The following is a 26,591-nucleotide window of genomic DNA, read 5'->3' on the forward strand; positions in this document are numbered from 1 at the left end:
CGGACCTCCCCCGTGCAGGCTGCTGCTGCTGCTGCGGGCCACCATCCCTCCACTCAGTACTCAAAGCTAGTACAGCGTCAGCGTGCGTCTGATGTGAAGAGACAGGATGGTAATCGCTCCCTGTTTACAGGAATCAACTGTGCATGCTCTTGTTTTCATTTGTTAGTGACTCACCATCCCAGCGGTGGTGTGATCTGCCCCACTCCTCCAGGAGACAGGGAGTAGAAGTTGGGCATGTCTGGTCCAGGGTGGTGCCTTGGCATTCCTAGACACACAGCGATACACGGCCGTTAAAGTTCAATCCCTTTTTACAATTATATCTGCATCCTGCGGCTCTAAGTGGCAAAATGAGCCTGTAGCATTGAGCTAGTTGTGCAGCAGCACCTGCAGCATAAGGAACAAGTTTATTGTGAGACTGCTTGTGGCTTTCATCAGGATCATACAAAACACAGCACAAAGAACATGTAAATAGAAGAAGAACACAATAATAGAAAAGACACCTGATCCATATTACACACAGTTTCTTCTCTTCAGCATCATTAAACACATATGTTACCTGATGTAAGTGTGACACCACACAGTGAGGTTACATTTCTGGTGTTGGCTCTGTACTTGGCATCATTAGATACCTTGAGTTTATATATGAGAACGTGTCTCAGGAGAGGAAGGGTTGGATCTTTGCATCCATATAACTCGTAACAATTTGTGAAAGTTCATTCTTTGAAGCTTAACAAACTCAATGTCTACTTACTAGCTTTTTACTGAGCTTTAATCCATGAAAACTGAGCAAACATCTGTTGTGAAGACCACGAGCTACTGCTGAACACTAAGTTTTGTTCACTCCACCTCTCCGGCACACATGACGGGGCTTGATCGCGCCTCTTGACCTCACACTATCAACCGGTAAGAAAAGTCTAATATTTCCGCGCTTAGCTCGAGTCCTTCCAGTGTGTTCAGCGTCTTTAAGCTAGTTAATTGAGGCTTCCTCTTTGTGGCAGAGGCTGCAGCTCTCCCTGTAGACACGGGATTGACTCGGACTAACTGTCGGTGGATCTTCAGGACTAAGCTCCTCCATCTCCGGCTCGCCCGCTGCAGCTGGGTTTTCAAGGTCGAGGGGGCCCTTTTTGTAGGAAGACTAAAGCGGGGATGGATCGAAAATTACTAAAATCTAACTTGTCCAACACTTATTTGTTTTGCAGAGCAGAGTAAAGCGAGCAGTAATATGATTTAAAGTCTGCAGATATCGTGAAACACACACACACACACACACACACACACACACACAAAGAAAAGAGGGCAAATGCCTCCAGATTAGCACCATCTTCTAATCCCTGCTGGAGCCTGCCTTTTCTCCCTGCCTCTATCTTTTCTCTTCCTCCTTCTCTCTCCAGGCTGTGGTCTGAAGGGGCCCCCCTCCTCAGAGGAGCAGGGCAAGCAGGGGGGCTTATATCTCCAAAGCCAATGTTGCAAGGCTGGATTCATAGCGTGCATAGCACTACCCCCTGCCCACTAATCCACCACGTAACACTCCTGAGGGCCCTCCCGAGGGCAGAAGGGAAGGAGGCAAGGGGTGAGGTGGCGAGGGAGGAGGAGGGAGCCCCGGCGTGTTAACCTTGTCACTCACACCCTGAAGGTGCCTAATTACTTCCCCCCCCCATTCACACGTTCCCACTGACACCCAACACAGCCTCACACTCGCATTTCCTCTCACAACAAGCAACGATAACACAAATCTCAGAGTGAAGCTGGAGAGAATAAACATTCAACTTAGTGTCGCCGTGTTCTATTTAAATTCCTTTAAACAAAACACATATAAGGTTTACATGTAAAATTCAATCTCCCCGACCCCCCACCGCCCCGCTCGACCTTCCATCCTGCAGCGCAGCCCAGTGCATATTAGAGCTCATAATGATAAAATCCATGATTGTTTTTCATAATTAACGAGCAGATCAAAGTCTGAGCCCGCTAAGGAAGGACGGAGCAGCAGCCGGTCGATAAGAGCGAGCGAAAGAAAGAAAGACAGAATAAGAGAGATTTCGTTTTAAGCATCTTTAGCCCGGCTAGTATACACGCACATGAATATGCCTGGGGAAATCATTTGCAGCTAATTCTGCAACTGGATCGCTTGGACATGGATTTCTGTTGGGCTGCGAGTGCAAAGATCAAACATAGTAAGAGAAAGAGCTCCAGGGGTCTTTCTCTGCTCCTCAGCGTTTGTCAGAGACTCAGTGGATCTCTGCGGACCAGGGAGACCGACGCAAGCTCTAAAACGGGGAGCGATGCCTCATAAATTGTACTACATGACAACAAATTTCTGAAATCAAGTGCGTGCATGTGCGCACAGTGTGTTTACTGCTCGGTTCCGTGTCAACACAATTCTCTCCTGCTTCCATTCGAGAAAAATTCAAGCAAAAATGTGTCTGATGCATGATTCCTCTGACATATGTGGAGCACAGTTTCTTTATACGTCTCGCTCCCTTCATCTCACTACGCTGTGTACTCTTGTGCTCAGTTCCACATTGTTATTTATAGCTGGTCCCTCAGAACCTCCCAGACTCCTCCTCATCATCATCATCATCATCACCATCATCGCCTACATCCTGTCTGATCCCTCTCCACCTTTTCAACTGGCAGCCGCAGGAGAAGAAAGCCAGGAGAAGAGAAAAGGTGCGGGACCGAACCACGGAGGGGCCCGCGCCGTCTCCAGCTGCGCCGAGCCGAGGAGCTCGTCCGACGTGCTGAGGAGCTCCTCCGCAGCTGTCAGAGCTGAGGCTTGATGTTGTTGCCGAGCGGCAGAGGGTGCAGAGGGAGAGGGCAGCCGTCCCACCGGCTGCTTCAAATGTTAGCAGCTGAGAGAAAGCACGCCTTCACTGTGACACATTTTGGTTTGCGTGTCTCTGTTGATTCCTGACAGTGTTGGCAGAAAGGGATGTTAAAGAAAAAAAACATCAGGTATTCAGGTTCAGTTCAGTGTCGACTTGAGTTCACCGTTATTGCAACGCGCTGAATAAAATCGCTGTTTATTTCTGGGTCGGCAAAGCACAAACAAGCGCCGTGGTGACCCGTTAGAGCCCGATTCTCTGAGACTTCTTCTTCTTCTTCTCCTCAAAGACTTTTGAATGCCGGTTCAAATAAAATTCAGCGACGCATATTGACAAAACTGAGCGCTGCAAAACCTCTCCATTAAAGCCCAACAGGAGAGCGACACACAGCCCAGCCCACTGCAATGACAACATAACATTACTGTTAATCACGGCATCAAACAGTGTCACTGAATGATGCACGTTTAGTTGGAGCTTGTTGAGGCTCAGATTCAGGAGAGGACAGTATCAGCAGTGATACTGATCACGTATCCAGAATGATCAGACTGATTACAAAAAATACAGATTCGATGTTATCATACAATTCTGTGTTTCTGCTGTCAGTTAAATTCCTTCAGTCATGTTGGGCAGGTTTTTAGGTGTCGGATCTGGCCCCACCCTGAGTGGAGGTATCAGAACGGGTCTCTGGAGAGGAAAAAGTTGCATCACTGCATCTCTAATTAGTGGTTTTGAAACTACTACTTTGAATTTGTAAAGCAAAAGAATGAAAAAAAAACATTGATCATTCACATTAACACTCATACACACTCATTCGTGGTACCGTCCGTGCCCGTAGTGTGTCACGCTCTCATTTACTTGCTCGCTCTCTACCTTGTTTGTTGCTGGCGTCCTGGGGGTGATGACCAGAATGGGACCCCGGGGCAAAGTGCTCGTCACTGTACGTGATCAGCGGGGTGAGTGGGTGGACTGCATGGGACGGCTGCACCACAGGGACTTTGTTGGACTGTGGAGAAAAATACGAGAAGATATGAAAATAAATACGTTATGCAACGGATTTAGCTACATGAATTCCCCGCTACATCATCTGGGGGAGTGGAACGGCACATGCAGGGCGGGTGGCTTGGCTCTTTGTTGATGTGGGTAAAGGAAACCAAAAAACATTTCTTTAATTTCTTCTCTTTCAGTGGCCTGAGCCCAGCACCTCAAAACTTTGTTTAGCCGAGGTCAGCAGGACTGAAAACCCTATCCCCTGAAGGAGGGATGAAAAGCAAGTCAGAGGTGCAGGAGCATGCCTGAGACAGCAAAAGGGAGTGAAGACGCACACAGAGCTGGAGCGAATAGGAGCGAACAAGCGATAGAGCAAAGCGAGGGGAGAGAAAAGAGAGATTCAGAGGGTAGAGTTAGAGCAGAGGTCTTAGGCGTGAGATCAAAGGCAGTCATTAGCTGGTGAATAAGGGGAGTTCATTACAGCGCAAGAGCCGGGGGAAGGAGAGATGAGGGATGGAGGAGGAGGAGGGGGGCTGGCTATGCAGAGAGAGCGCAAGTGAGACAGATGTCTGCAGCGGTACTTAATGCAGGGGTAATCACGTCAACAGTGGCCCGGCCACAGGCCCCCCCATCCCCGGCTGACTCAGAGAGACCTGCCTCCTGACAACTAAAATAGACCGAGCCGGGCCCAAAAAACCCTAACACCCAACCCCCCAGCCAACAGCGCTTACATGCTTCAGCAGCCCAGAACACATGGTAATGCTTAGCCATGCTAAATCTACTATTCACGATCTGAGCCCAGAGCTGAGCCGGAGTCAAAATATCACCTCCACAGGATATACGGCTAATCTGAGAGACATCAGTTCACCGTTGGGTGAGAAACGTCTTACACCACGCGGCTCCCACAGGCTCGGAATCAAAGACTTTCGTGAAATTGTAATCAGGGGCTCTCGCGGGAACAGCCACCTGATTAATAATGTTGTTGGAGATACTCTAATCTAAATCTAAATTTAGTTTGAGCATAAGTTTCTGAAGGGACGAAATAACCCAGGGTCCGTTCTTTATTAGCTCTCACTCTGTTGTCCCAGGGAGGTGTCCGTCGAGGTGACATTCCTGCAGGGCTAAGTAGTGATTGGTGGTCTCTCTCTCTCTCTCACACACACACACACACACACACACACACACACACACACACACACACACACACACACACACACACACACACACACACACACACACACACACACACACACACACACACACACACACACACACACACACAAAACCCCTCGGACACAAGGGTGGCTGGAATGTCCGCATTTCCCCGAACCTCTCGCAGACTGGCACTGGTCTCAACTTAAGACCCCGCTCCCCTAGCCGGGAACACAAAGGGTGGTGTGTATGTGTGTGTGTGTGCGGGTGTGCGTATGTGTGTGCGTGTGTGCATGTGTGGAAAAAGGTCTCAGTGTCCTCAACCACATGACGCGTCATCCACGTCAGACTCCTTATCGGGCTGGGAATCTCATCACCCAGGGCCAGTTTCTTTCCCAGTTCCTCTCCTGATACGAGCCTCATCTGGCACAGCCCACATGGCCCCGTTTGCCCAATTCAGCAAAAATAAGACAAATCCTGCCTGAGAACTAATTAGGCCATCATATAGAGGCTTTTCACATCAGCCCAGGTGAGGTGGTGCTTTGACCCCAGTCAAGAAGAGCCAAAGGTGACGGGATAATCTGCAAGTGTGGGAGTGTCGGACCTCATCCCACAAAGGGGAGGGCTTATTAGTGAGGGCTGCTAACCCTGAAGGAGGCTAACCAGGACCGTGGTGGCTGGGACATGCCTGCACCAGAGGCTAAATGATAGCATTCTCGCCCATATTATTTTACGCCTCTCCACTCCCATTTGTTATCCTGTGGGAATGAGATAAGAACCTGGGCCATTATCATTTTAGCTGGAGGTCTTCTCCAACTTGTAGCAGAGAGCAGAGAAAGAAAAAGCGAGTGGAAACAAAAGTTAGTCTCTCATGCTTGTTGACACACACATAAACTACGATGCTGTAAATAAAAAAATTAAAAAAAGGTGAATGACTCCTTAGCACCTCAGACAGCTCGAGGCTTCAGCCACAGAAGAGAAGACCTCTTTCATGCTTTTCCCATTTACAGCTGCCAAACCCCATTTTTCTCAACTTCTTAATAAACTGCCTCCATTGTGGCAAAATCCACCAAGGAAAAACCTCTGGGACCAATGCAAAATTGATGGCTACTGGGTGCACATTTACATAAACTGCACGCCACAACTACCAGTGGTTTACTTCCTGAAATGAATTGTCATTTCGGCTTCTTACGTCTTATCTCTCTGAGCGTTCACGCGGCACGCAGGGGAAAAGTGAGATCCTCGCATGTTCCGACTGTTTCACTTCAAAGTTTCGGTCATTACGTGCTAATAAGCCGTCACGAAGCCACCATTTTAATTCTTCCAGGTGGAGACTCGCTGGCTCGCTGCACCCGCTCTGCAGCTCTTGGCAAGTTTACGCACAAAAATCGCACGACACCCTTTTTACCAATTTCCTGGAGGAAGTAGTCGGAGACACTAAAGTGACCACAACCGTGAGGGTCACGCCACGTCGCTGCAATTTGATCCCCTCTCATCCCGATCCTGACTCTAAAAGTCCTTAGCAGCAGCGGTGTCGAGATGGAGGGCGGCCATATTGGAGGTCCCTTTTTATTGTATGGGAGAAATAATAGGCTTAGGATCTTTCTATTCATATTTTTCAGGGAGAGCGAAAGAGGAGAGGCGGCGAGGATTGAAAAGAAAACGTTCCATTTGGAATTTCATATCCAGGCTTGGCCGGCCCTTCTAAAGAACCTCTCAGATGTGGTTTTAAGAGAAATTCATTGTGCGGAACTGGAGCTGGCAGGGAGCCCTCCATGGAGGAGACACTCCAGTGTGTTTCAGCACGGGGAGCCAATGACTTGGCGTGCCGTCTGAAATTGGGGGTGGGGAAGGGAAATGGGACGTTTCTTTTTTTTTGTTTCTTTTTTCTGATGGAGGATTTTACTGACGGCACGCCGGTGTCTCTGGGCTTGTACTCTGTCAGATTCCACCAGCATCCTGCCATGGCTTCTGAGCACGAGTGTGTGCGTTTGCACGTGTGTCTATGTGGTACATGCAATAACTATCCCTGCAATATTGCCTTTTTAGCATCACTCTCCCTCTCTCCCCTCACAGCACGGCTTTTGTACTCCACTCAATTATACCACTTCTGCAGAGTGGAGTGGAAAAAAGGGAAAGCGGGAATTTTATAATAATCACTTCCCACTTCTGTAATTTATATGCAATGAGGACTCTTCGCGCCTGCAGCTACAATCAAGTGTGCAGAAACCATGTGAGGGGTTTCACAAACAGCTGGGGAGATGGCAGCTCAAGTGGTGGCTATGGATTCCCATGCTGCTAAATCTTCTCACTAAGAAGCCCTTCTCGCCCCAAAACCCAACCTCACCTACTCACGGGATTTTCTGCACTCTGGAGGAAAACAATGCACCAAAAAAAATAAAATAAAAAAAGGGCCAGGATATTAACAGAAGAGAGAAAGATGAGGCAAGAAATAGTTCTGTGATTGCAAACAGTTTCGTCAAGAGTTTGCCGTAAATTTTCAATAACACGATTCCGACCGCCTGAAGAAATGATTTACAATAACAGGCAGGGAGCACACGCCCTCCTCTGATTGTTTAAATACCATCTTTGGCTACTGTTTCCACTGACAATGTGATCATAAAGAAGGCGAGATTACAGACGGAAAGCCTCTGCAAATCCAAAAGTAGGAGTATGAAGTAAGGGTGTGCCCACTGCTGAAACCCTACAGTCACCCTCGGACCAGGTGTTCACTCTCAGGTGTGTTTGTGGGCAGGTTGTCCGTCCTCTTCCCAACAAAAGTGAACAAACATTCTCCCACAGTAGCTTCGCAGCGCTAAAGAAGAAAAGAAAAGGGACTGTACCGCCCCTCCTCCGCTCCCTCTTTACCAAAACCAGTGGAGACCAACCTGAGGAAGCTTAAATAAATAACCAATTACCATTCGCAGAGCGGGTTGAACCCCACCAGCTTGGAGTGGAGTGCTAAAAATGGAATGTTTTATTGGCAGGATGGCCCCTTGGCCAGGGGGCTTAATGTAACGAAACCCAATTAATGGAGAAGAAAGCCCGGCCGCCAGCAATCGAAGGAGCGCCACGCGCCCGGGGTAATGAGACGAACAAGCGAAGCCAACCACAGGGACAGAAGTGGAGGAGGCTACGAATAACAGGAAAAGCCTGCCCTGGAGAGAAATTTACATCTGTGAAGCCGCCCAATCTCTCTTTCTCCCCCCTCCTTTCATTTCAATCGTAAATCCTGCGTGCTCGTCACAGTCCGGAAGTTGAGGAGAAGCAGTGAAACTGAAGAAAAACGAAAAACGAGGTGACGTTCACGAAAAGGAAAGAAACATGAAGAGGTGTAAAAGGATATCAAACTTGAATCTGAACGGTGCTTGGCATATCGCTGAGCAGGAAGAGGCCACGTTCTGCACCGCAGTGTTCTGGTTTGAGCGGCTAAGTTGCAGCACATTTTTATCATGCGAGGAAACTTGTCACGCTGTCCTCTAAATACCACGTTACACCCACACGGACGCACAAGCCAACACTCACATTAACACACATGACTGACACATGCCACTGCATAAACAGGGAATTCACATGCACAAAAAAAAAAAAACCCACCAGCTCCAAAGGCACACAGCTGTAAAATATGGTCATGGTACACGGTGGTCAGAGTCTGCAATAACCACACAGTTAATGAATTTAGCACATACACGCTACATATGAACGCAAAGGAGCTGTTAGCAGATGACTGTCTGCTTTCCCACCACCGCCGCCGCCGCCGAGCACAACCGAATAGGACGAGGTGGATTACCCATCATCCTTCAGTTGGCATGGAGAGCGTGTGCTCCAAGCAAACCAATCACGCTAGCTCTCACACTGACATTCTGAACGTGCAAAGAAGATAATTTGTGTGAAATCTGCCTGCCCCAGATGAAAAGACTTTATCCGCTTTTTAAAGTGTTCAACTCTTAATTTCTATATGTCGCGGAGCTATTAAAAAACCGAGGGAAGAGCAAGAGAACATTAGAAATGATCTGGATGCTATTTTTCTATCCCTGTTAAGCCACAGCGAGTTCAGCAGAAAGAGTAAAGTCTATTACAGCAGCCAGACTGTTTGTGAAGCGCCGACGCTTTAAAAAGGTCAACGCGAGAGGTCACGACTGTTTAGATCTGACGCTGCAGGACAGGGCTGGACAGGAGTTCAGTAAAAATGTATGTAATCATGTCACATCCTTGTGATAATATAGTGTTATTGCTTTAAGAGATAACTTTCTAATACAAACTGCAGCTAGAAGAGCTTTTTTTAAGGTTTTAGTTTTGCACGAGGTGAACAGTTTTGTCTCATGTATATTTCAGACATGTTAATCCAGCACTGTGACAGGATGAAGCTGATGGTTGAATGTGGACTGGATATGGTGGACTCAGACAGGAACAGTTTGGTTTGCTGCTGTTTGGCCTTTGGTTCATGATGAGGATTGTTGTGGGACAGTCCGGCACTGAGGAACAAGGCATCACGCTTTGGACACAGACAATTTTCATGGCATTTGTTGATAAAGAGGAAAAGTATAAATGTCAACAAGCTTTTCCTTTGCATGCTTTAAAGATGAATTACATATTCCACTTTGTTATATACTGCTAGTTTGGAAATATCTTGATACTGATCACCACATTGTCAGGCTGGACTGTGCATGTAGGTACAGGTGATTTAGATTTTGGGTTTTTGTGTCACATGATTGTCATCATGTTTGCTGTGCACTGTGTGGAAGCTGGTCGGCGCTGAGTGGTCGGCTTCTCCGCCGTTGTGTTTGCACAGTGTGTGTGTGTGTGTGTGTGAGAGAGGTGGAGGTGTGGTGGGGGTTGGGCCGCTGCTCTGGCAGAGCCCTGGGCGAACGGCAGGATGTTCACCTTGCAGCGGGGCACAGGGCTCATTATCACAGCAGGACCTGGTCACATCAAAGGACTGAGGAAAGGGCAAACATTCTGCTGAAGTGCCACTGTCAGCAGGCCTGCGAGCACACATGCAAACACATACACAAAAGGCAGACCGCACACACACTTGAGCACCCTCTAGGCATCTATACCCCCACAAAGAAGATGGCTGCTCTCTGTAGCACCGCTAGCACAAAAGAGACATAAACACCTGGTATATCTGGACAGTGTCACTGCGCGTAACTGTATTAAAATCGCAGTCAAAGAGCCTTTAGCTGCGCCTTTGCCTCAATTACCTGATGGGCCGTGTGTTTCGTACCGGGGGGAATGTTAATCTTGGGGCCCCGTGTTTGAACTCAGCCGTTAAAGTTGACCACGAGCACAAAATGTTTGGAGCACGCTTTATTTTTCTTCCCGAATCAATCGGCATCCCTCTCCGGCAACTATTTATAGCAACCCTGCTGCTGCATTAACACACTGCATGATTTATCATTAGAAGCCGGCTCTGGTCTGCTGAGTAGCTGCATTCATGCCAGGCTGCGCGGCGGTGCCAACATCCACATTCAACAACAACACTCGAAGGCCCAGAGAGATGTACACAAATAAATTCGCAGCACAAGCTAACTTTGTGTGGCAAGCGCGCTAAAACCTTAGCCTCCGCACAATGCCAGAGACGGAGAGAAAGAGCGAGAGGAAACGCAGTGCAGAATGGGAGAAAAGTGCTGATGAGTTGCCTTATGCAGGAGCTTCGTAGATCCGTCGAACAAGAGCGGATTTGCCTGCTACACCTAGATAGTGCCCCCCCTCCTCAGCTTTCGCCCAGGTATTCTGGGCATGAATGGCTGTCAGTTTGGATTTGGGAGCTCAGCGTTGAGGGGGAAAAATAGAGTCTGGTGGGGGTCTTTGTGTGTCTCTACCTGTGGAGACGAGAGCTAGAGACAGTACGCTTCTCGCGAGCCCAAGCTGGCTCCAATGCAGCACTGCATGTTACGTCCGCGGAAAGGAAGGGGTAAATATTAGCGCTGCTCGCTAGCCAGGGAGAGCTGGGTGTAGGCAGGCGGCAGCAGGCTGTGGAGGCGCTGCCGCGCTCGCAGGGACGGTTTTCAGTGGCACATACCAGGAAAATGTGGATGGGGAGGTGATTTGAATGAGAGCTGCCTCTGCCTGAGCTGTAGAGAGTATTGACCTAGTTTTGCTTCTGTATTTCACTCAGACAGATGCACTGCCACAAACAGAACGCACATGAATAGAAAGAATAAAAATATTAATGGGTTAGTGAGCCTGAACCATTGACGCCTCAGTGGAATAAAAATAAAATTCACAAACGGCTGAATTTGGTAAATTTCCTTTGACGGGGTTAGTCTATAGGTTATGTAATGTTTTGAAAACTGCAGGTCACAGAGGCCTTGTTGCCTCAGGTGTAATGACACCTGTGTCCTGGCCTTTATTTGAACTTTTGACCTCGCAGTCACATGATCAATGCGCTTTTCACCTCGGTGAACCATTGCACTTGAGGGTATACGCATTGTGTGTCCTTTCACCTCCAAAACGAGCTTTTTACAGAATCACTGAGACAAAGCTGCGTTTTTCACCACGTTCCAAACGATATGAGCGTTTTGGTGGCAGTTACGATGAGGCAAGGTTCACGCCACAGCGTTAAGAAGAAGCATTCATGGCTCAGGATCACACTGCAAACCTTTCGGCTTATTCACATTATGGACCGCGCAACAATACCGGCAGCCCACTGTTTGGGTGTGATTCCACGTTTTAAGGGATTAACTGGTAAAGACTACCAACAACTGCCTTTCAGCCTGGAATTAGTCATTAATCAAACCACACATTTTAGGGCTCCTTTCTAGCCAGGCGCACACGCCCCTGTTAAGATCTGAATGAAAAGCACAAAGCTATTCAAATCTGATCCCCTCCGAACAAATGGCTTTTCTCCATCCCCACAGACGCAGGGAACACTTCGAGGACCTCTCCAAGGATCCGAGCGGTCACACGAAGACTCCGCCTCGTCAATTAGCTTTGTGGCAGGGTTTTGTGTGGCTTTAATACAAACAAAACAATGACCATGTACAACATGGCAACGGACAACGTCTGCTTATCCCTTGATACCTCTAAAGAAATGGTAATAGTGAATTTCTGGAGCACAAAAGGGGCTCCTTAGGCTCGGGGCATATGGTTACAGCAACATTATAGGGCACACTCATGCACCTGATGCCGCGGATCTGAATGATAAGCTATACAATGAACACACCACGGTTGTAATTCAGGTCTTAGCTGGATTTATTCATGGGCGACGGTGCATATGTTTTAATATAATCTCATTTGTCTATTAAGAAAGCACTTTTAGACGCAACGAGCTGCCAAACAGTCAAATGGGAGGACTGAATGTCTTTTTATGCATGACAGTAAACTGAAATAGCAGATTTGTACATATTTGGGTTCTGGACTGTTGATCAGACAAATTAAATGTGAACAATGTCATTACATCACCTTTCAATTTTCTGGACTGCAAATTCTGGATGTTGAAATGACACTTGGCAACCACGAACGCATCTTTAATGTCACCGCTTTTAATTTGAAATCCTAACACTTAATAAAATGTAGAATATTTTGATTTACGTGATGAGGGTTTAAGTCAGTTAAACTCAGTTCTGTTCAAGTTGCATCACGTTCACTCATCTCGGGCAGCAGAATTTACACTAACACACCCTAAAGTGCTGATATCCACCACAGCAACAGAGAGCTGCAATCCCACAGACTATAATAACACCATACATATATATATTTTTAACATATATTCACCATTAACTAGTTGCTTGTTAGCATGCATATAGGTAGCATATTTGCTCTTTATTACTCACTATAAAGCTCTTTTTAATGCCTAATTCTAGCAGTTAGGGTTAAGACTGTAATTCATGTACAACAACTTCCTCACTATCAATAAGCAGTAATCAGGAGGTTATTGAGGGAAAAGTTTGAGAAGTTGCAGAATAAGTGCTGCATAATGACTAATAAAGAGCCAATATGCTGCTAATAAGCAGCTACTTAATGGTGAATATGCGTACCTTAATGTAAAGTGTCACCCTTTCATAACACAGCAGGCAGGTCACCACCGTTGAACTTTTCAAATAATAGTCAAGCACAACTTTTTTTACTGTATCGTTGCGTGGATGGCGAGGGCGTGTCACTGTTTATGATGGAGGACTGAAAGCGTAGATTTGCGTCGCAGGGCGCGGCGGCCACTCAGATTTCTCCCCCGTCTTTCATCTGGAAAGACGGGGACACGGTGAGGGTGGATTGATTTGATGTTTTGATGCATTGTTTGATGACGGGCAGCTCAAAGTGGAGGAGGGCTCTGTGATGTTTCTCCATTGGAGGACATGAAAAGCGTCACCTGGCCCCTGAGCTGAGGGTTATGGCTGCTAGTGGATTTAAGGGCTCCTGCTGAGCTGGACGGTGGCTCCATTGATGCCACATAATCCATTCAGCGTGACCTTTATATTTTTAGAGTCAGCTCCACTTCCCTGTCAGCCTGCCTTGTTAAAACTATCGCAGACATCAAGGTCCTGATCAACTACGTTCTATTATAGCAGGACGGCATTTCTAATTTATTCACTATGTACATCCAACGAGGAAAATAAGTGCCTTCCATCACCAACCAAGTGGTCCAATGATCAAAAGAAACATGGAGCACAAGGCAAGCTCATCAGATGAACAAACACATTCTTGCTAGATATCTTTGTGGGTTTCATCATCCTGCATCAAGTGACTGCTGAGGAAAAAAAACAAAGCCTTGTTCTCATCTCTGGGACATCGGCGCTTGCAGACAGAGCGCAGGGGAAGAATCAAAGCCCAGGCAATCATATAGCTCTAATTAAATACCAATAATGTGAATCTGTGAATGTTCCCTCTGCCCTCTACCAAACCTCCAATTAATTGTTTCTAAAATCCCACATGAAAATATCACAGGCTCTAAAAAAAAAAAAAAGTCACACAAATAAATAATCTCATAGCGTACGCTAGGTGGTATTAGTCATGAGCATCAAAAACTCCTACCACATCCCAGATTTGCCTAAACTAGGAGCAAACATAATTGGGATAAATCTCCTCAGTAAGCCACATGAAAAAGCAGAGGGGTGTAAATTGTTCCACTGCTGTGTGTTAAGACACTGAAACAGTTGCACAGATCAGACGAACTGCAGCAGCAGGGAAAGAGCAGCATTCAGCTCTGCTGTTTTCCTCTGTGACTCGGGGCCACTGAGTTTTTCTCCAGCCATAGTAAATTGGGCGCCTGGGGCGGGAGCCTTGGCCGAGCTCGCATTTCGAAGCCGACTGTGGAGGGCATGAGGGATAGAGATATGGCACTGGAGGGGGGACGGGGCGGCGGATGGTGGGGGAGGACTGGAAGCACAGCGGAGGTGACATTACGCACATGTTTTAACACAAAAAGGGGACCTGGCTCGTTAGCGCACCGGCTAGCGAGCTCCACGGCAATCAGCGCTCGCCATTCTCTCTGCTCTCTCCATCCGCCTCGTCGTAAATACGGCTACATCTGCAAGTGTAATCACTCCATTGTACTCTGATTTTCTGCTCTGCTGGACAGCGGCACGGCAGCCTGCTTTTCAGCACCTCTCCCTCTCCCCTCGAAACCCCTCCTCTCCCCTCAAGTGCCCTCGCCCGTCCCCGGCTACTCCTCAGCCGGTGAGGCCGGTGTGTCTCACAGATTACAGAGCTCCGGTCGCTCAGGTAACAAGAGTCACTAATCTGGCTGGGGTTGAATTACACATAATTGCCTCGGCACCGTGATTGATTTCAGTCCTGGAAAGGAAAAGACGACGGCTCTCCCCCCCACCCCACCCCACCCCAAAAAAACACCCCCACCTCCCTCCCTGCCTCTCTCCAGCGCTCACGAGCGGCAGCCAAGACTCTCCATCTAGTAGGAGGCAGGAGGCTTTGAAGAGATCAAAGCCAAGGCCGGGAGCAGTTGCGCGCCCTGGGAATACGGGAGAGAGGCTTTCTGCTCCTCAGCCCTATTTTCTAGCGTCATGTCGGATTGCAGCTGTATTGCATTTCGCCAGTTTTCTTAATGCTCTTGGTTTTGACTTTGACATCAGTGATCCCCCTCGGTTTCTTCAAAAACAAGGGGGGAGGAGGAAAAAAAAGACAGTGACTGAGAGAGAGAGAGAGAGAGAGAGAGAGAAGGGGGGAAGAAAAGGAAGGAAAGAAAAGAGAGGGGGTAAAGAGATCTACAGACTGATTTTTATTTTCACAACTCCATAATTGGCCAGTTCAAAGGAGCGGAGGGGAGAATGTAGCATTTGTTTTCAATTCTGCAGCCGATATGAAAGGAGCGACAAACTTTTATGGGTTTCCCAAAAATTAAAGACAGGCTTTTTTCACAGCCAAAGAACAGGGTGTTTTTTATGGCCGAGACCACACAAAATGAACCGATAGCTGAGCCCTCCTCTTTGTCCTCCCACAGAACGCTCGGCGGCGCAGCGTAGCCCCTGCGCTCACGCACGTGTGCGTGCACGTGCCCGTCGAAAAATGCCCGTTCAGTGTGTGTGTGTGTGTGTGTGTGTGTGTGTGTGTGTGTTGGAAACTGTCAGACGAAGGGAAAGCAGTTTGATGTTTAAAAAAAACACAAAAGGAGGCATGAAGAAAGAGTGCGAGCTATATATCCATCTATTCATTTAACAGCTTGGCTAATAAAGCCTGGTGGCGAGAAGGCACCCTTTGTACTGTAACTATGCAGGCCCTATACCAACCTCCTACACTGGGGACCATTAATATTTCAGTGCTGTCAGATACACATTGCATGTGAGCCTCTTTAGCACTCACACCCACAGCAGAAAGAAATAATGAGCTTCTGAAAAATACGAAACAGCAAAGAGAAGGAGGGAGGGCGAGCGCGCGCCGGAGACTGACCAACTTCACACAACAGAGCAGCTATTGATCATAGCTCTATTTCTTAGCTGGACAAAGTGAGGGCTGTTTGAGCTCCTCTGAAGTCTGGACACAGCCGGCAGGATTTGCACCCATGTTTCACTCCTGTGGTCCTATTGTTCCCTTTGCGACAGTTTACTAGCTGGAACACTGCTCGCCTCTATATGGACCTACAAGCTGTCAGCATGAAGTCAATAAAGCTATTCATGTTTTTACTCATTTTATGACTGTATCAGACAACAGTGAGGCACTGTGATCAGCTTTGAGGGACTAATGTCAAGCTTCAATCACAGCTTAAAGATTGACCCGGGTCGATTACATGAAACTTGCGCTGCGGGGGCAAATCAAGCGTATTTTTAGATAACAAACAACGGCTATAAACTACTTTTGAAGCTTGATGCATTTAATTATTCTGCAGTTCCTGAACCTCTTCACCAACTGTCCGACGATTGCACAATAAATTGACATAAAAACACTCCACACATGCACACGCACCGCCCTCTAGTCTCCATTTCTGATCCACCCTTACAGGAAGTCCACACCCAGGCCATTCAAAACTGAATTGGGCATAAGGGACAACCTTGGCGAGGCCCTCCTCTGACCCCTGGAGATCAGCGGCAGGCTGCTGGTGAAGAGTGAAGCCCTCGGAGCAGGTGCTGTGGGCCCTGGAAGCCTGACTGGCTGGCTCCAGGCAGCACAGCTTGATTGGTTAAGCTTCATCCAATTCAGTGGGAGGATGGGGAGCGAAGAAAGTGTCATCATCTATGAGTGCTTGGCTTTGAGCAGTAACACATGCCCAAAATAAACATCACACTGGGGTTAAGTGTGCGCCTGCATGTCATGCTCACGACCATGACACACCCGATTTCTTTACTCAGACACGTACAGAAACACACATTTTCAGCACTTGGAACCGTTTGATGATTTAACTTCGTCCATCTTTCATCTGCGTCACTCATTTTTAAACTGGTGACACGAAGTCACAGGTTTCTGATTATATCTGCTGCTTGCTCTGTTATTTGATTTTTTCAAGCAATTACACCGCCTTAAAATTGATAAAATTGACGTGTTAGTCTTGATGCTGTTAGAATAGCACAGATAAAACACAAATAAAATCATTTCATTGTTGTATCATCTGTTTAAGAGGATAAACACGGTGAAATACGGCCAGAAAAATAAAACCAAGCAGAAAGTTCCCGGTCCTGGTAGACAATCGCCCCGCTGTGCTCCATTTAACAAGATGAAACACACTGATAAGGTGATTGCAACCACATGGCGTCATTAGCGCCGTGCATATGGAGTAAATGTGTCAACCGGCATCACCGTACAGCCGAGGACGAGGAGAAACCTTGGCGTTAATGGCGCTGTTTATAAAACGCCGCGACCCGGCGGCACTACAAAGAGTCTGAGACGCCAAGTGTTTCTTCTGCGTGAGGTCCTTGGTGCTGCCCTTCATGTGCACGCACATGTTTCACCGTTTGATAGCGCTGCACAGCAGATGACATCCATGTCAGCGGCACTCTTTGATACGTTCGCTGATTTGGTACATACGGCAGAAAATGAGCCAATCGGACTTCTGTCTGTTGACAGTTACTATATTTTCTTACTTTATTTTTAGACTGAAAAACGGAGACAGTGCTGTAGCAAAGACTTCTTTTAGAAAATGAAATGTGCTGAAAGTGGGACGATCATATGGAGTCCAGCTACTTAAATGCTACACTCAGCTGTAGCAGCTCCACCCTATAGTGAGACTTTTAAAGAAAAAACTACACAAAGTGCCATAAGCTGCCATCTAGAACATTATGTGTGGACATGGAAGGCTGCTGGTAAATGTAGTGTTCTCTTTAACAGGGATCTTCCACGGTAGTGCTGGGGGCATGAGCTCAGGACACACATGGCACTGAGGGACACCAGAGCGGTCCTACCAAATCCCGTTAGGTAAGCCTGGGTTAGTGATTCCACGCTGCGAGACACTGGCTAGCAGATCCGTCACGTTCCCACTACATCAAAGGAAAGTACAGCGCTGCACCCCCTCCACACCCCCTCTTTCTCGCCATGAGGATCTGCAATTGAGGGTCCAAAGGGAAAAAAAGAGTGCACGGAGAAAGGAGAGGGAGCTCTCTTCGCTACCCCTCACCCCTCCACCCCCGCCAACACCACCACAGCAGCAGCAAAACTCGGCTTTAAAAAAAATCATAAAAATCAGCGATTCTATCCGTTTCACTCCTCAAGCTGTCGCACAGACCACGAGACTCTAACACAGCTGGAGATCACCAGCACACCTTCACAGTCAGGTAAAAAGCCTCGTACTGTATCTCTGCGCTATCAACACGTCAGAGCCACGAACACGCCGCTGCGTCTTTGTCTGAGTTGATTCAAAGGGTTTCGGTCGGATGTCGTGAGCTCAGAGGTCGTAGGATTTGTGCACAACAGGAGTTTTTGCGATTTTAATAAAAGGGAAATGTTTGCATGGCAACAGCAACGTGGCATGAGAATAGATTTCAGGTCATTTCAAAATCCATCACGTGCACCATGATCTTCACTTAAGCTGTCATTTTCAAATTCTCACACCTCGAGTTCAGGAGGCTGCAGGACCACTTACTTAAAGTAAAGACAAAAGCCCTCAGAGCTGTGAGCGATGACAACCTGAACGCTTTGAAGTTCATACTTTGCAACCATCATCATCAATCCCACTATGAGGTATTATGATAATTCCAACCAAAAATAGTCAAAGCATGTTTCATTTATAAATACAAATGATCACAAAGGCACAGAAGACTTACGAAACACATTCCTTCCCCATTTTCCTAATAACCTTTACTAGTTTTACACAACGAAGGACAAAGTTTACAACAACAGCAGTATGAATCAGTACAGGTAGTGAAGTCTCTTCACATTATCTGATGGACCTACAAGGCTCAGGTGGGCCACTGTGAGAGAAAGAAACACTAATCCTGATCAGGACGACAGAAAAGACAAACTCAACAGCTGGATTCCTTCTGCAGAAATGTGACTTCCTGATGATATATATGCTTAGCTGGGTTTTAACGTGTACACATGTGCACATCAGCAGACTCGGGACAGGAAGACACTGCTGTTGTGTCGTTGAGGTGGGATGAAAGAGAAGTCAATCAAATGATTCAACCTTTAAAAAGTGTTGATTTCTGCAGCCAAACAAGAAGCCGTTGTAAAAGTAATAATAATGCAAGTACAGTCCAAACACACAAAGACATGAACACACATGAAATAAACCAGCCGATTAACCTCACGTCTCAGAATATAATCTTTTTTTGCGTGCATATAAATGCTTCAACAGGAGCATCCACATCACGAGATGATGACCCCAACCTCCTCCAGCTTAGGCTGCCCTGCAGACCCCACATCCTACATCAGCTATAGCTTTATGCAAACATCAGGGTATTCGTAACACACCAGTGACTCTCTGAAGTGGTCGACATTGTTTTAAATCCATGTATATGCAACTGAACACCATTAGGCATCTTGACACTGAAATCTCAGCTCTTGTGGCGGAGGCAACTTATCAAGCTAGAAGCCCCAAAATCTGCTGACAATCAGCTACTCCCCTGATCGCTCCATCATGACTGGACGGCATGTGCAGGAATGTCATGGTCAATGGAAATCAATCTAAACTACTGGGATCGGGGGCGGCGGTGGGGCTGGGGATGGAAGAGAATGAAAGAGAGAATGTGCCTTTGATCTCGGTGAAAACCGATCCCAGGCCTGCAGATACTGTGGCTGCGGTGGCCAGCAGCGGAGGCAGCAAGCTGACATCAGTGAGAGAGCCAGAGGACTCGTGTTCCGTGATCCCTCCACCGAGCCTTGGCTCTTTTTATTGGATAAGTGAGAGAAACGTATATAAAATGACTACCGTTTTATTGAAGACAGGGTGAGTGGGGGGGTTGGGAGGGGAAAAAAAAGCAGCCATGGTAAATGAAATGAAAGCGGGGCTTTAAAAGTTTTGGCAGCGAGTGCCTGGCCTAATTCATCTGCAGTGAGGGGTAATTTCCTCTCATACAGTCAGCTGGTCTCCATACAGGACTCTGAGCTTCTCGGTGCGCACGATGGACTAATTGAAAAAATTGACCAGAAAACAAGGAATAAAAAGAGAATTCGGAAGGCACCACATCCCACGTTTCATCAACCTTTCTGTTAGTTAACCGAAGCGGGTGAATCATGAGGTTATCAGCATCACATTTTCCCCACAATGTCACACACTTTCACCCTCTGCAGCTTCGGCAGAGGGGGAGCGATGCAATTTTAACATCATTCCACGATTGAGTTGCGTGTGAACGAAGTTCCTTTACACGCAGCATGTGGCATCTGCCCCCGACAATCACATCTGCCTCCGAGAGCCGATTCTTACAATAACACAGAACTCACATTTCACAACCTCGCCCTGATGAAACTAACCCGTGTGCACTGCAGACACACAAACAACCCAGAGCCACTGGTCCCTCTGCACCACGTGTGAGTGCTTCCTGTATGAGGGCACCAAAAAACCGAAGCCAGACCAGGGCCGCTCGTCTTCCCAAGTGTGATACAGAGACATGGACGAAACAGGATTAGAGTGGACAGCTGCCTGTGTGCCCTGCGTTTTGTGTCTGTCTTGCGAGGAGAAATTTGCAAACGGGACAGACACAGGAAGCCGGCAGTGAGAGACCTGCAGCTGGCCTGAAATGAATACCGTTACAGGGACGATATCTGCAACAACACACTCCTCTGCAGGCCAGCCTCAGAGACACGGTGCTGCCTTCAGGCCTCCTGTCATGCTGGGCTAATTAGAGGGCTTACTTGGGTCATGTAGACATGCATCACTTAAGATTTTAACAAGATGAGAAATACGGAATATCTCATGTTAATCTCCTGAAAGGTATGGCAGGCATTCGCTTTCCAAGGGTCACATATGGTCGAGAGAGGGACGGGGAGTCCACAGTGCTGCTACGAGAGTGGAAATATTGCGGAAAGATTTTATGCAACAACACAAACGTTAAACATTACGAACGCTAGGAGTGATTTTTTTGTTTCATAATGTGAAGTTTATTCGTTTGTGAATAAAGAAATTATTTATCAATTCATCAGCTCATCATTTCAGGTGCAAGCTGTTGGTCGACTTTGGCATTCTGAGCTAACTGTGTTGGTTTTTTTTATTTGATAATATTTTACGTTTTGACCCAAGAGCCCTGGTAAACTATAAACATCCCAGTTTCTCTGCAAGAGGCCATGAAAACAGATCTTCCTCCTCGTACAGAGCTGCAACTAAGAGCTTCTTCTTATCTGTCTAATTCGATGTTTTATTATCGATTAAATGGTTTGTAAAATTTTACAAAATTTACCAGAACATATAACAAGTTATCACGGTTCAGAGCAATATCTCAAAATTTTGTTTCGTCTCCCCAACTGTATAAACTACAAAGCATTTAATTTACACTGACTGGAATCAGAGGAATAGAAGCAAATGCTCACACAAACAAAATCACCCAGAAACATGAAGGTGCACATTTTTGTGAGTTCTAGTTATTTAATCACCATGGATACCACCGGTAATATAACATGATCATCGGGATGTTTTAACAGTGAACCAGGTAAAGCAACAGGTTGGCCTCCTTCTCCTCTATGTTACATTAGCAGACCATGTGGCATTACGGTGGCGGAGTCTACCTTCAGTTTCCGTCTTTAAGCGTAAAATCCAAAAAGCATGACCTTTAACCTGAGCAGGTGCATCACGAAGTCAAATCTCTGCTGGTCAATCATCAACCTCTGCAGACGTGTTGTTTCAAACCAGCAACACTTTAACAACTTTTAACAGAGAGAAAAAAACATAAACCTGAACCCAAAGAAAATGAAGTTTAATGCCACAAAATACATTCAGGCGTCATTTCTCTCGCCCCTGATTATTATAATTCCTGTCAACCGACTGATCTAAGTTTGATTTCACCTGCTAGATATCACTGCCGTGCAAATTTCAGCAAGGCTCACACCTTTGTGCTCTTCAGAACGGCGTCTCGACACATGCAGGAGATTTTTGTTTCGGCTGATTGGGACAAAAAGTGCTCAAGTTCACTGTTACACCAGCAGCATTTCACATCATGTATCAGAGGTGGTACTGACCGTTCTGGGAATGGGCGGCGAGAGGGAGCCATTGTTCATGTAGGAGTCGTTCATGTTGCTCATCATGATGTAGCCTGGGTAGCCCGGGTACGGGTGGCCTTTACTGTACAGGTCTTGGAGTTTTCCTGATTTTTAAAACAAAAAACAAAACGGTGTTTGCAAAAGGCTCATGAGACATTTTTTTATTTATTTATCAACATGAAAACAAATCCTACAAATGAGAATATTCTAACTGTGTTTCAGTCAAGTAACAACGAGCTGTTTAGATGCTGTAATCATATCACTGTCGATCGCTTTAACCCGTGCCCCATTTTGCCTCGGCCTTTTTTTTGTGCCCTTTCTTCCCGTCTTGGAGAGGAGGGTCGTATTATGCAGCGGAACAATGGAGCCCCTCTGTGCCAATTAGCACCAATTAGAAGAACATACAGACTGTGTCAAAACAGGAGACGCCCCAACTGTTCCTCTATGCCTTTGACCTGAGAGGGGGAGTTTTATACAAGAGGCCTCAATGCAGCGCCACTTGCCACTCAACTGCGTGCTGTGTAATAAGGCCAGGGGAAGGGGGGCTGGGGGTGTTTGTGGTACATAGCCTGATGGTAACATGGATCTTGTTGTGAAGAAAGCCAGTGTTTGGTTTAAGGGGGGATCCTATTCAGGAGTGAAAGGGGAACAAAGAGGGGCCACACGCCTCCTCAAAGCCCCGATGATGACCTGCAGCAGCAGAGAGCAGCGAGCAGGAAGCAACATATTACGCATGTGACAGTGGTGCCGGGAGGAAGATGTATATGCAGGAAGAGTTGATTGGCTTAATTCCATAATAAGAAACACAAGAGCTAGATAAAAACATGACTGATCTGCCCACAGTTGTGGGCTTGTGGCAAAATTAGCATCCCCAAATTAAAACATGAGAAAAGTGCATATTCACGCTCCTTTCCACTCCAGTATTCTTTTGTTTTGAGTTCCTGCAGGCACCCTCATCTGCGAGGGAGGTAACAGGTAGCTGCGTCCACGAAGGTGGAGCATGTCCTGACAAGAACCGGATCAGAGATTATGGGTCTGAGAGCAGCAGAAACAGGGCTCTGATAAGACCAAAGAGTGGGAGTGATCACTTCTGAGTGGGGAAAATGAGGTGGCACTTTCTCACACTGTCCCCCTTCAACCTCGACTACAGCGAATTATTCTGCAGCCGGCCGACACGCCGGCTGTCCTATAAAAGCACGCTGATTTAACGAGCTCTCGCTCAAGGCGGTGTCACTTACCATCTTCCGGATGGTCTCTGTGTTTTTCATGATATGAATCTTGCGGTATTTGGGACTGTCTAGCTGCCTGTAAAAAAAAATAAAAATAAAAATGTAAAAAATGATGGAGAATCAATTAGGAAGGCCTTCAAACACAGTTACACACACAGACATGCTGATACGGTCAGACACCCACTAACACTGCTGGGACAAATGCCGTCCCTGCTTGTAACTAAAGCAGAACACGAACACACACACACACACACACACACACACACACACACACACACACACACACACACACACGCATGCATGCACGCACACACACACACACCTATCTACAGAGGGGTGATGGAGCAGCCTGCATCAAAGCTTCAAAAGAACCACTTAATTAAGCTTCATGTCCTTAAGGAGCTTACAAATTAACTTGTTTCCAGTACCACAGGTCCACTCTCGTTTTCATCTCGCAGTTTAAGCCGTCTACTAAATTCAAATAAACAGCATATTTGTGTTGTGAATTAAATGCTCCGCTGCAAAGTGAAATAAAATCAGCCCATAAAAAGAGAAAATGGTGGAAACAGTTTTTGCTTCAAAAAAAAAAAAAAGAAAGAAAAAAAAGCTTTTCTTGCAGACATTTCGTTTCTCTTTTCAAGTCAGAATTGGGAAGAGGACCTTTTTTTTTTGGAGTTCAGAGCCCTCAGGATGGCTTCAAGCTGAGCGAGGGAACTTCACTGGATTCCTAATTAACATTCAGCCTCCGTTTTGTGCGTCTCTAGGACATTTGCTGGTGAGTGTGTACAGTCTCGTTCAGGATGTGCCCAAAATTTCATTAACACTGCGGTTAATGACAAAAACAGCCGCCTGACGCGGTGATGGGGAAGCTGCAGCCTGCATCCTGAGGTCAGTGCACGAGGTCGGCGGATGCAGGAAAAATTAAAAACACATTTTTAGCTGTGACGTTTCGTACCTTCTGTGTGTCTGACGAAAGGCCATCATGCAAATACAAATTATAAAGCATGACTGATAATTTCAGAAACATTAAAAAATCACCGTTAATAATTCTTCCACTGAGATTCTACATGCATTTACATACACAGAGAATTGAACACATTTATACATTTAAGGATTTAGTCTGACAGAGCCATTTTGCCTCCTTTTCATCTGATTGGTACGGACGGGGAAAAACAAAATAGCTGCAAATGTGTTTCATTAATTTCTCCCCAAAAGAATGCAAAAATAATTTATGGGAGCCGTTAAAGACACACAGCATGAATGAAATATGAGAATGACATTAGAAACAGATAATCAAGGACGTCCTGGTGAAGATATAATTTGGATATTGTCCTTCTGTTTGGGTTGTATTTTATTAACTGTGACTTTTGAAATAAATTAATCATCTAGTTGATCAGTACAGGTTTAAATTCATGTGTGTGCTGCTGTTTACAGCTGCTCAGGGTTATCATGCACCCCTGCAAACACAGCTACCAGCCTGCTCGTCACAGGCAGCACACAAGGCCCCAATTCCTCCCTCTGAAAATATCTTCTCTATTATTCTTTCCAAATTTCAATGCAGATTGACGAATAACAGCAGCCACAGAAGCGTGAAGTGTGTTTTTAGGCTTATAGTGTTTCCAAGAGGAAGATTTTTTGGGTGTTTAGGGTGTAATATGAAGAGGAGGAAAAGCTGGTACACCTGGGTGTGCAGATGAGGGGAGTCTTTAAAACGATGAATTAAAAAAAAAAAGAATTACAAAGTGAGAAATGCAGCTGGGCTTGTTTTTTGTTTTCGGAGATAAATCTTTACGATAAAAACTAAGAACATACTTTACAAAAACGCAGCATGGTCTTCACATGAGGAAATTAATTTTAGGCTCCTGCTGTCAGCTTGCTCTTTAAAGAATCAGCCTTTTTTTAAGCTGACAAACGAGAAATTAATATCAAAGTGCCACCAGCTGAAGGAAGAGCGGCTCTTTGGGATGATTAAAGGATAAAGAGAAGTTTGTTTGCAGGCTGCTTCCCGTCTCTGATGGAGTTCAGAGTTGATACCCACCTTCATCACTCACTCCTCATCATCCACCACATCAGTGAACACACAGCATTACTCACATCGTGGCTGTTGCTGTTGGGACTGCTCTCTGACTCGTTGACCAGAGATGACTTGATGTCTGCCAGGTCTCCCTCCTCCTCCGAGTGGCTGAGCTCGGCGAAGATCTGCTCCTTATGCGGGTCCCCTTCGTCTTTGAACGGGATCATTTCGTCCGTCGCGCACAGCTCCGGGTCTCCGCCGCCGCCTGATAACTGTGGCATTTTTTTTAATTTATTTACTCTTTACTCTTGTTTGTTGCACCAAGAAAAGTGAAGGCAACACACACGCCAGCACTGTCCGAAACTACAGAGGGGAAAAGTCCCACTAAAATCCCCCGAACCCGAGTGGGAAGCGTCCCCCCTTCTCTGAGCGGAGCGTCGGCCGGGAGTCGCCGGAGAGGAAGCGGCGTGCGAGCACGCTGCCGGAGCGTTTTCACCGGAGCAACAGGAGGAGTGTGGCCGCTGTCCGCGTCCGCTTTCAAACTAAAAAGGACTCAAAGTCACACCCGAAAAACTTGAGATGCGAAGGCTGAGAGCGGGACTCCGGGGCGAGCCTCAATGTCATGAGGAAAAACTAAAAGAGGAGACAAACCACGAGTTAAAATCTCATCACCAGTTTTCTCTCTTCTCAGTCAGCACAGACGCAACCGACGGCGGATACGGTCCAGTAAAAAAACACTCAACGTTACAAAGTGCATTTATAAAAGTGGGAGAATCCGTCCTCCCCGGGGTGGGGGGGTCCAGCGGAGAAGCAACAGCAACAACAAGAAAGTAGGCGAGCAAAACCAGGAGAGCGCCTGGAGGTGGAAAGGTAACTGATGGATGCGCAACTTGCGAGAAAACACAGTTTCAACACTCAGACGAGACGGCGAGCGGCGTTCACGCTTCAGAGTACATCCTGGAAGCTGGAGGATGAGGAGGGATGAAGGCAGAAGTCTTACAACAGGCAGAAAAAGAAGACAGAGGAAAAACGTCGTGGATCGACTTCCCACTGCTCCCGCACCGCTTCCACAGTGTAATGTAACCAGTGTGTGTGTGTGTTGGTAATGTAGCCGTGCTCCCTCCTCCTCCTCCTCCTCTGTCTCTCCTCAGTCATTGGGAGGAAGGAGAGATGAAAGGGAAGCCGAGGCTCTGATTGACACCGCACCGATTGACACTCCTCCTGAGAGAGAGATTTATACACGGCTCACAACAAATGGGCAGACAGGAGGAAGAAGGAGAAGAAGAAGAAGAAGAGGAGGAGGAAGAAGAAGAAGAAGAAGAAAAGGAAGCGGCGAGGCTGACACGCGCACTGTCTGTGATTGGCTCAAACAAT

The 26,591-nt window shown here is 46.8% G+C and overlaps 1 protein-coding gene across 4 annotated transcripts in view; it reads right to left on the minus strand.

Annotated features, from left to right (window-relative positions):
- The window catches only part of lef1 (lymphoid enhancer-binding factor 1), a 41,417-nt gene extending 15,145 nt beyond the window's left edge, over positions 1-26,272 (minus strand). For all 4 annotated transcript variants that reach the window (XM_041966514.1, XM_041966509.1, XM_041966503.1 and 1 more), the window contains exons 1-5: positions 25,298-26,272; positions 23,213-23,279; positions 21,954-22,078; positions 3,693-3,825; positions 175-265 (exon numbers count right to left, since the gene is read on the minus strand). In XM_041966514.1, coding sequence (XP_041822448.1) covers positions 175-265; positions 3,693-3,825; positions 21,954-22,078; positions 23,213-23,279; positions 25,298-25,498 — 617 coding nt within the window. In that variant the 5' untranslated portion in view covers positions 25,499-26,272. The remainder of the gene's footprint in view (positions 1-174; positions 266-3,692; positions 3,826-21,953; positions 22,079-23,212; positions 23,280-25,297) is intronic.
- Between the last annotated feature and the right edge of the window lie 319 nt (positions 26,273-26,591).

The sequence above is a fragment of the Chelmon rostratus genome, chromosome 3 (genome assembly GCF_017976325.1).
Source record: "Chelmon rostratus isolate fCheRos1 chromosome 3, fCheRos1.pri, whole genome shotgun sequence".
In the NCBI taxonomy this organism is placed as follows: Eukaryota; Metazoa; Chordata; class Actinopteri; order Chaetodontiformes; family Chaetodontidae; genus Chelmon; species Chelmon rostratus.